The sequence below is a fragment of the Brachyhypopomus gauderio genome, unplaced genomic scaffold (assembly GCF_052324685.1).
Source record: "Brachyhypopomus gauderio isolate BG-103 unplaced genomic scaffold, BGAUD_0.2 sc86, whole genome shotgun sequence".
In the NCBI taxonomy this organism is placed as follows: domain Eukaryota; kingdom Metazoa; phylum Chordata; class Actinopteri; order Gymnotiformes; family Hypopomidae; genus Brachyhypopomus; species Brachyhypopomus gauderio.
The window spans coordinates 97,501-108,582 of record NW_027506907.1 but is presented as its reverse complement, the minus strand read 5'-3'; the positions used below and the strand labels follow the sequence as shown (position 1 = coordinate 108,582).

Here is an 11,082-nt window from a genome sequence, read left to right as displayed (position 1 = left end):
ATCCTTTAGTCATTTTCTCATAACAGATTTGGACTGTTGGGTAAAGGTAAGAAAGGTAAACGTGTAGAAAGTAAAAAAATAACGATAATTATTATAATTCTTGTGAGAAAGTGATCGCTCCCACCACTGGACACAGAACGTGCAGCAAACGTCTTCTAGCTGGGGTGTTCAGAAGACCCTCTCCCAGGTGGAGGGAACATTAGAGCTGTTGAGATGTAGTGGCATGTGCTGTTTGAACCATTTGTGCCCTCTGTGTCCACGTGTGAGTGCCCGTGTGTGTGTGTCCGTGCATGTGAGTGTGTTTTCTGAGTCTTTTTATTCCACTCATGTCTTCAGGAGATCAGATCATGGTCCGCTTTTGTGCTGATTTATGTCTGTGCTCATAGTACAGCAGGCGTTTGATGTACTCTTACCAGCAGGGTCTAGCACTCACCTCAGTGTTACAACACTCACTCCAACACGCACACACACACCATTCCAACACACACACACACATCCATTCCAACACACACACACACCATTCCACACACACACACACACCATTCCAACACCACACACACACCATTCCAACACACACACACACACACACACACACCATTCCAACACACACACACACACACACACCATTCCAACACACACACACACCATTCCAACACACACACACACACACACCATTCCAACACACACACACACACACACACACCATTCCAACACACACACACACCATTCCAACACACACACACACACACACACCATTCAACACACACACACACACCATTCCAACACACACACACACCATTCCAACACACACACACACCATTCCAACACGCACACACACCATTCCAACACACACACACACCATTCCAACACACACACACACACACACCATTCCAACACACACACACACCATTCCAACACACACACACCATTCCAACACGCACACACACACCATTCCAACACACACACACATACACACACCATTCCAACACACACACACACACACCCATTCCAACACACACACACACACACACCATTCCAACACGCACACACACACCATTCCAACACACACACACACCATTCCAACACACACCACACACACACACCATTCCAACACGCACACACACACACACCATTCCAACACTCACACACACACACACCATTCCAACACACCACACACACCATTCCAACACACACACACACCATTCCAACACACACACACACCATTCCAACACACACACACACCATTCCAACACACACACACACCATTCCAACACACACACACACCATTCCAACACACACACACACACACCATTCCAACACACACACACACACACACACCATTCCAACACGCACACACACACCATTCCAACACACACACACACACACCATTCCAACACACACACACACCATTCCAACACACACACACACCATTCCAACATGCACATCAGCGCTGCCGAGTGGTAAAGTATTTCATTATTGTTGAGGGCTCGAGGTATTTCATTATTGTTGAGGGGTTGATAGTAGTTAGTACTCTTGAGGTATTTCAGTACTCATGAGGTATTTCAGTACTCTTGAGGTATTTCAGTACTTCCTACAGCTCTTACAGACACCTCTGGTTCTCCAATGTGGCTTCTCCATGAACAGAGTGTGTTTTACCTCCACAAAACCCAGGGAACAGAGACACACACACACACACCTTCTACACAACAGTATCAAACGTACAACAAACGCAGTCATGTTGTACAAGGCATTAACAAGCATACAATAATGCAGTAATCTTGTAGAAAACAGTATCAAATGTACGTCATGTTCTGTGAATTCTCATATGGAGGTGAAGGACAAGCCATCTGTCCAAACATCTCTCCCTCTCCCCCTTTCCTCTCTATTTAATCACTTTCTAAAGTTATTCGTGTGTGTTTGTTTGAGGTAACTGGCCCACCATAGAGGGGAGGCGGGTCCCTTCTCTCTAATTGATTTACTTTAGATCTGGTAACACAGAAACTGTCAATCATCCTATGGCCGGGGTGTGTGTGTGTGTGTGTGTTCCAGAGCACATGTTCCCAGTATCAGTGCAACAGGCAGGAAGTGAGGGAGGAGGGATTAGCCAGGATAGAGTGGCTGCTTTTGTTATTGAGATTAACAAATCCGAGATTTCCTTCCCTCCCTGCTTTAGGATTGGGTGTGTGTGAGGTGTGTGTGAGGTGTGTGTGAGGTGTGTGTGAGGTGTGTGTGAGGTGTGTTAGACGGGTGTGTGTGAGGTGTGTTAGACGGGCGTGTGTGAGGTGTGTGTGAGGTGTGTGTGAGGTGTGTGTGAGGTGTGTTAGACGGGTGTGTGTGAGGTGTGTGTGAGGTGTGTGTGAGGTGTGTGTGAGGTGGGTTAGACGGGTGTGTGTGAGGTGGGTTAGACGGGTGTGTGTGAGGTGGGTTAGACGGGCGTGTGTGAGGTGTGTGTGAGGTGTGTTAGACGGGTGTGTGTGAGGTGTGTTAGACGGGTGTGTGTGAGGTGGGTTAGACGGGCGTGTGTGAGGTGGGTTAGACGGGCGTGTGTGAGGTGGGTTAGACGGGCGTGTGTGAGGTGGGTTAGACGGGCGTGTGTGAGGTGGGTTAGACGGGCGTGTGTGAGGTGGGTTAGACGGGCGTGTGTGAGGTGGGTTAGACGGGCGTGTGTGAGGTGGGTTAGACGGGCGTGTGTGAGGTGGGTTAGACGGGCCTGTGTGAGGTGGGTTAGACGGCCTGTGTGAGGTGGGTTAGACGGGCCTGTGTGAGGTGGGTTAGACGGGCCTGTGTGAGGTGGGTTAGACGGGCCTGTGTGAGGTGGGTTAGACGGGCCTGTGTGAGGTGGGTTAGACGGGCCTGTGTGAGGTGGGTTAGACGGGCCTATTGGGGTGAGGTTGTGCTTGTTGGGTTTTGTTGTAAAGTGTCAGTATCTGCTTTATGAAATGTTGATTTTATTGTCAACATTGCGGTGTTACAGCTGTTACAGGGTTTCTTTAGCACACTGTGTGTAAATTGCTTTGTCGTGTGTGTGTGTGTGTGTGTGTGTGTGTGTGTGTGTGTGTGTGTGTTTTCTCCAGGGTCTCTAATGCTCCTCAGGAGAGGAAGAGATGGGAGCTGAGTGTGAAGTTGGAGAAAGAAGTTCACATGTTGGCTGTGTCACACACTCTCACTGCACCTACACAGTAAGAGTCTCGCCTCACACCCAGTCTCCACCATCTCCACCGTCTTGCAGTCTCCACCGTCCCGCAGTCTTCACCGTCCCGCAGTCTTTTCTATCCCGCAGTCTCCACCGCCCTGTAGTCTCTTCTATCTCTTCTATTCTGCAGTCTCCACCGTCCCGTAGTCTCCACCGTCCCGCAGTCTCCACCGTCCCGCAGTCTTCACCGTCCCGCAGTCTTTTCTGTCCCGCAGTCTCCACCGCCCTGTAGTCTCTTCTATCTCTTCTATTCTGCAGTCTCCACCGTCCCGCAGTCTCTTCTATCCCGCAGTCTCTTCTATCCCGCAGTCTCTTCTATCCCGCAGTCTCTACTATCCTGTAGTCTCTTCTGTCCCGTAGTCTTCACCTTCCCGTAGTCTCTTCTATCCCGTAGTCTCTTCTATCCCGTAGTCTCCACCATCCCGTAGTCTCCACCATCCCGTAGTCTCCACCATCCCGTAGTCTCTTCTATCCCGTAGTCTCTTCTATCCCGTAGTCTCTTCTATCCCGTAGTCTCCGTCCCGTAGTCTCTTCTATCCAGTAGTCTCCACCGTCCCGTAGTCTCTTCTATCCTGTAGTCTCCACCGTCCCGTAGTCTCTACTATCCTGTAGTCTCCACCGTCCCGTAGTCTCTTCTATCCTGTAGTCTCCACCGTCCCGTAGTCTCTTCTATCCTGTAGTCTTCACCGTCCCGTAGTCTCTTCTATCCTGTAGTCTCCACCGTCCCGTAGTCTCTACTATCCTGTAGTCTCCACCGTCCCGTAGTCTCTACTATCCTGTAGTCTTCACCGTCCCGTAGTCTCTTCTATCCTGTAGTCTCCACCGTCCCGTAGTCTCTACTATCCTGTAGTCTCCACTGTCCCGTAGTCTCTACTATCCTGTAGTCTCCACCGTCCCGTAGTCTCCACTATCCTGTAGTCTTCACCGTCCCGTAGTCTCTTCTATCCTGTAGTCTCCACCGTCCCGTAATCTCTACTATCCTGTAGTCTCCACCGTCCCGTAGTCTCTACTATCCTGTAGTCTTCACCGTCCCGTAGTCTCTTCTATCTTGTAGTCTCCACCGTCCCGTAGTCTCTACTATCCTGTAGTCTCCACCGTCCCGTAGTCTCTACAATCCTGTAGTCTCCACCGTCCCGTAGTCTCTACTATCCTGTAGTCTTCACCGTCCCGTAGTCTCTACTATCCTGTAGTCTCCACCGTCCCGTAGTCTCTACTATCCTGTAGTCTCCACCGTCCCGTAGTCTCTACTATCCTGTAGTCTTCACCGTCCCGTAGTCTCTACTATCCTGTAGTCTTCACCGTCCCGTAGTCTCTTCTATCCTGTAGTCTTCACCGTCCCGTAGTCTCTTCTATCCTGTAGTCTTCACCGTCCCGTAGTCTCTTCTATCCTGTAGTCTTCACCGTCCCGTAGACTCTACTATCCTGTAGTCTCCACCGTCCCGTAGTCTCTACTATCCTGTAGTCTCCACCGTCCCGTAGTCTCTTCTATCCTGTAGTCTCCACCGTCCCGTAGTCTCTACTATCCTGTAGTCTCCACCGTCCCGTAGTCTCTACTATCCTGTAGTCTCCACCGTCCCGTAGTCTCTACTATCCTGTAGTCTTCACCGTCCCGTAGTCTCTTCTATCCTGTAGTCTTCACCGTCCCGTAGTCTCTTCTATCCTGTAGTCTTCACCGTCCCGTAGTCTCTTCTATCCTGTAGTCTTCACCGTCCCGTAGTCTCTTCTATCCTGTAGTCTCCGCCGTCCCGTAGTCTCTTCTATCCCGCAGTCTCCACCGTCCCGCAGTCTCCACCGTCCCGCAGTCTCTTCTATCCCGCAGTCTCTTCTATCCCGCAGTCTCTTCTATCCTGTAGTCTCCACCGTCCCGTAGTCTCTACTATCCTGTAGTCTTCACCGTCCCGTAGTCTCTTCTATCCCGTAGTCTCTTCTATCCTGTAGTCTTCACCGTCCCGTAGTCTCTTCTATCCTGTAGTCTTCACCGTCCCGTAGTCTCTACTATCCTGTAGTCTTCACCGTCCCGTAGTCTCTTCTATCCTGTAGTCTCCACCGTCCCGTAGTCTCTTCTATCCTGTAGTCTCCACCGTCCCGTAGTCTCTACTATCCTGTAGTCTCCATCATTGTCTCAGAATCTGTGAAGCTTCATCCGTGTTTACATCAGTCTCCTCAACTCCTGCTAGTGCTGCTCATCACAGGCTTGGATCTCTGGCCTCCTGTATCATGGTTCTCCCAGAGAGAAAAGATCCCTCCAACCTCCTCCTCCCTCCCTCCCTCACTCCTCCCTCCCTCCACCCCTCCTCCTCCCTCCCTCCCTCCCTCCTCCCTCCCTCCCTCCCTCCCTCCACCCTCCTCCTCCCTCCCTCCCTCCCTCCCTCCAACCTCCTCCTCCTCCCTCCCTCCCTCCCTCCCTCCCTGCTCCCTCCCTCCCTCCCTCCCTCCCTCCAACCTCCTCCTCCTCCCTCCCTCCCTCCCTCCCTCCCTCCACCCTCCTCCTCCCTCCCTCCCTCCCTCCCTCCAACCTCCTCCTCCCTCCCTCCCTCCCTCCCTCCCTCCACCCTCCTCCTCCCTCCCTCCCTCCCTCCCTCCCTCACTCCACCCTCCTCCTCCCTCCCTCCCTCCCTCCCTCCAACCTCCTCCTCCCTCCCTCCAACCTCCTCCTCCCTCCCTCCCTCCCTCCACCACCTCCTCCTCCCTCCTCCCTCACTCCACCCTCCTCCTCCTCCTCCTCCCCCCCCTCCCTACTTGTACTCTGGTTCTCAGATTTAAACCACTTCAGGATCTATTCTCCTTTCCAACAGTGCTCCCAGTATTCCCTCTCTGAGCCCCCCTCTCTCTCCCTCTCTCTCTCTCCCCTCTCTCTCTCTCTCCCTCTCTCCCTCTCTCTCTCTCTCCCTCTCTCTCTCTCTCTCTCTCTCTCAGAACGTCACTCACTCTCTGTGTGTTTGTTCATCTGTGGAGCTGCACTTGGGATGAAAGGCTTCTCAGGGCCCCCAGATGGATCAAAAGGGCTGATCTGGTATCAGCTCCCCACAGCCCACATAATCTAATTAATGAAACTTCCAGTGGCAAATGCTGATCCTAGATCTGACCTGTTTAAGTCAAAACCCCTGATTTTTGTGATTTTTTTTTTTTTGTGTGCTCATTTCTCACAGCTGTGGCCTTCATCATGCCAATCAAACCTCAGGGCCAGCCTCCTGATCTGGGGTCAGCTGTTGCTGTTTTGCACACTAATAAATGCCATTATAATTTGGTATTCACCACAACGTTTTTGTAGTATGCAGAAGTGTTTGTACTTTCTAACAGACGCCTGTGGGATTTTATTCAGAACATTTTGTAACTATTTCCATTGGGGCTTTCATCCACTCATCACAAAAGATTTTCAAGCACTGTAAGAGGAAAAAAACCCAGACCCAAACCAGCGGAACCAAACTGAGCTCCACGTGTGTCTGCAGGCGGTGCAGATGTGTGGAGAGAGGGATGTTCTCTCTGTGAGTGACACGAGCCTCTCCGACGCTGGGTGCTGATGTTCTGGGGGGCTGTGGTCTCGTCCCCACGACAGCTCTTCAGAGCACCAGGGGCCCGGGGGCTTCTGGGAGGTTCACCCACCCACAGACCAAGAAGCGCAGGGCTGGGCTGCTGTTTACACAAGTGGCTCTGGGTTGAAAGGCAACCCCCCTGTTACTTTCTTAAAGGGGTGTGTGATGCAGATGGGATTTGAAACAGAGCCCCTGGTTTTTTTCGTAAAGTCATCAGGTGGAGTGAGGATAACAGACTACAGATCTCTCTCTCTCTCTCTCGTGCATGCGTGTGCGCACACACACACACACACACACTGCCCACCACTCTCTCTCACGGGATTAAACACCTGTGAGAATACTCTCTTGCCCTCCACACACTTGCCCTGTCTGGCGATGATAGATTGATACTGAATTACATTCTAGCACCATGGCTGAACTCCGTCCCTGGTGTGTGTGTTTTAGGTGGAGATTGATGGAGAGAAAGTGGAGGTAACTGGGCAGTGGAATCTGGCCTCTCCATTGCTACCGCTCACTATTAACGGCAATCACAGAGTTCTGCAGGTGAACGCTCACCCTCTCGCTCTCGTACACACACACACAAACACACACTCACACACTCTCACACACTCTCACACACTCACACTCTCTCACACACTCACACTCTCTCACACACTCACACTCTCTCACACACTCACACACACACACACACACACACACACACACACACACACACACACACACACACACACACACAGCTGACCCCGTCAGCCCTCATAATGAGTCTTTGGTGACTTCTTGGCTGCTGGTTCTTGTTTCAGTGTCTGCTGCGTAGCCCTGCTGGGGAGATCACCCTGCAGTACCTGGGCACCTCCGTAAGTTCAACCACACACACCCCACACGCACCCCAGTCTTCCCCTCATCCACCGCGTCGTCGTGTGGGAGCCGATGAAACCCTCAGTCAGTTGATACTCAGTTAGAATCTTGAATCAACGCCTTGATCTCAAGATGGCGCCGGTGTGTGTGGCTTGCCGTCTATATCAGTTTTTGTCCTGTTCGTCTTGTTTGTCTCATTAATTATAACTTTTGGAGACTCACTATTAGTCTACGACAGCCAATAACTTTTTAACATTCGGCCTGCATCTGAAAGTTTGCTACGGTTTAATTCTGGCAGACAGAAAACTTCCCTCCCTCCACTGCTGCGGGACATACCTGCGCACCTGTGCCGGGTCCCGGTTCTGCTCACCCGCAAGAAACGTACTCGACAGCGAGGTAAACGCGGAGGCCTGGCAGTGAAGTTCAGTTCATGTGAGAGAGCCTCTGGACCAAGGTGGTTCTGTATTTTAACTAAGTACACCTTGGATCGTCGCTCGTGTAGACTCTGGCTTCCTAAAAACCCTCATCACAACTGGCTGGTGCCCCCTGATACTGCGGACGTGGGTCTCCGGCTCTCGCCTGTTCGTCCACCTCACCTTCGGAGGAGAGGGGTAGACTGGCGTAACCTGAGACCGCTGGACCGAGCAGCCCTGACAGCTGGTGACCCAGATCCCATCAGGATATCCCTGGTGAATGCCAGATCCCTTACAAATAAGACATTCATTCTTAACGACTTCTTTTCCTCCAATAATCTGGATGTACTGTGTGTGACCGAGACTTGGGTGAGCGCGGGTGAGTTGACTCTCTTGCTTGTTCCTGCGGGCTGTAAGTTTTTGATTCGCCTAGGATAACTGGACGAGGAGGGGGCATAGCCACTATTTTTAAAGACTGTTTGTCCAGTCGGCAGTTGGTATTAGACCCCTATGCCAGCTTTGAACTGAACTTGTTTGAGCTGGGTCGATCGCCCCCCCGTACTCTGCGCGGTTATCTACCGACCACCGAAATACAACAAGATTTTTTTAAAGGACTTCTCTGAGTTTCTCGCAGGATTTGTGCCAAATTATAATGCTGTTTTAATTCTGGGTGATTTTAATTTGCATGTCTGTTGTCCCGCCAAGCCGATGGTCAAAGAGTTTCTGAACATTATTGATTCATTTAATCTGCTGCGGCATGTTACTGGCCCGACCCATGAACACGGGCACACACTGGACTTGGTCTTTTCCTACGGGCTGCAGGTGTCTAATATAACTATTCACGACGCCGTGTTCTCTGATCACAGCCCTGTAATGTTTGATGTAGACCTTCCCCGCGTCCCTAAACCCTGTATCCAGCGTTACAGCCACCGTTACTTAAACTCTTCTACTGTTACTCAGTTCTCCACTGCTTTTATTCAGACTGTAACCCTCCCTGAATCCATCTCTAATTTAAGTACTGAGGATTTGGTTTCATTCTTTTATTTGTCTTCTCAAAATATTCTAGATACCATCGCCCCAGTTAAAGTTAGGCCGTGCAAACCTAAAAATGAGCCATGGTTAAATGCTGCCACCCGAGCTGCTAGAAGTGTTTGTAAGTGTGTTACGCTGAGCGCAAATGGAAGAAGGACAAATTACAGGTGTCTTTTAATATATTATGGGACAGCTGGACAAAATATCAGAAAGTTGTTAAGACTGAGAAACAAATTCTTCTCAGCCACTGTTTTCAATAATGTTCACAACCCTCGGGTCCTTTTTAATACCATTAATGCTGCCTTAAGTGCCCCCAGGGCTTCATCTGTCGCTTTGTCATCAGAATTCTTTGTTGAGAAGTTTACGGGCATTAGATCTTCTATTACTCCTCCTTCACGTGACATTTCTCTTTCTGTTACCTGCTCCACTGCTTTAAACCAGTTTGAGCCGGTCTCCCTGTCACACTTAAGAAATTATTTGCCATTTAAAACCTACAGAGTGTCCCACTGATGTAATCCCCGCAAAAGTTATTATAGAAGCCTTTGAAGCAGTAGGTCCTAGCATTTTAGCTATTTTAAACAGCAGCCTTAACTCGGCAGTTGTTCCCGCTAGTTTTAAAGATGCAGTCGTTCATCCACAGATTAAAAAGCCCAACTTGGACCCACTAGTCTTGTCTAATTTTTGTCCTATCTTCAAACTTCCATTTCTCTCTAAAGTCTTGGAGAAAGTTGTCCTGACACAACTGCAGTCATTCCTGGACACTAGTGGAATTCTTGAAGTGTTCCAATCTGGTTTTAAAACTTTTCATAGCACTGAGACTGCACTCTTAAGAGTTTTCAATGATATTTTATTGGCTGCTGATGCGGGAAACACGGTCCTTCTTGTGCTATTAGACCTCACAGCGGCGTTCGATACAATCGATCATGATATTCTTATTTCTCGACTAGAGCATTGGGCAGGTGTGAATGGGAGCGCTCTGGAATGGTTCAAGTCCTGTCAGGCAGGACTTTCTCCGTCAGTCTTGGGGATCATGCCTCCTCCTCAGCACCTCTATGGTGCGGAGTCCCCCAGGGGTCTATATTGGGACCTGTTTTATTTTCCTTGTACCTGCTCCCCTTGGGTCTGATTTTTAGGAAACATGGTGTTCCATTCCATTGCTACGTGGATGACACCCAAATATACTTACCCTTAAAACGTAATGAGTCCAACTCTGTCAAACAACTATTTGATTGTCTAGATGACGTTAAGGATTGGATGGCATCTAATTTTCTTAATTTTACCAGTAACAAGACTGAAGTCCTGATCCTGGGGCAAAACCAGACTTTTTTGTCCCTCCTCAGCTGATTTAGGTTACTTGGGTAAGTACACTAGACCTGCAATAAAAAACTTAGGTGTGATCATGGACCAACACTTAAAATTAGACAAACAGATCAACTCCGTTGTTAGAGCCAGCTTCTTTCAATTAAGACTTCTAGCCAAGCTCAAACCTTTTTTATCTTTTACTATGTCATCCACGTTTTTATTTCATCCAGGCTAGATTACTGCAATGCCCTCTACACTGGGGTTGCTCTAAACTCCATCTCCCGATTACAACTGGTCCAAAACTCAGCTGCCCGCCTTCTGACAAATACCCGCAAGGGTGATCATATAACCCCTGTTTTAGCCTCTTTAGACTGGCTCCCTGTTCACTACAGGATTAATCTCAAGATTTTAATGTTTGTTTTTAAAGCCTTAAGGGGACTGGCCCCTGCGTACATATCTGAGCTGTTACACCCCTATAGGCCAACCAGATCACTTAGATCAAATGATCAACTACTATTAGTTATTCCTAAGGCTAAACTAAAGCACAGGGGTGAGCGTGCCTTTGCGGTCATAGGCCCCAAACTATGGAACAACTTGCCCTTGCATATAAAAACTTCCCCTAGCTTGCCTGTCTTTAAATCACGCTTAAAGACCCATCTCTATACCCTGGCATTTGATGCCTTGTGAGCCTCCTGTCGTAATTTGTATTTGTATTTATTTATCTATTCCTCTATTCTTTACTTTTGTATTTTTA

At 49.5% G+C, this 11,082-nt stretch overlaps 1 protein-coding gene across 1 annotated transcript in view; it reads left to right on the top strand.

The window, feature by feature from the left end:
* The first annotated feature begins 3,033 nt into the window (after nucleotides 1-3,033).
* LOC143493394 (propionyl-CoA carboxylase alpha chain, mitochondrial-like) overlaps nucleotides 3,034-11,082 on the top strand; it is a 15,234-nt gene continuing 7,185 nt past the window's right edge. Inside the window, exons 1-3 of the mRNA XM_076991798.1 lie at nucleotides 3,034-3,179; nucleotides 7,171-7,269; nucleotides 7,527-7,580. Coding sequence (XP_076847913.1) covers nucleotides 3,105-3,179; nucleotides 7,171-7,269; nucleotides 7,527-7,580 — 228 coding nt within the window. The 5' untranslated portion in view covers nucleotides 3,034-3,104. The remainder of the gene's footprint in view (nucleotides 3,180-7,170; nucleotides 7,270-7,526; nucleotides 7,581-11,082) is intronic.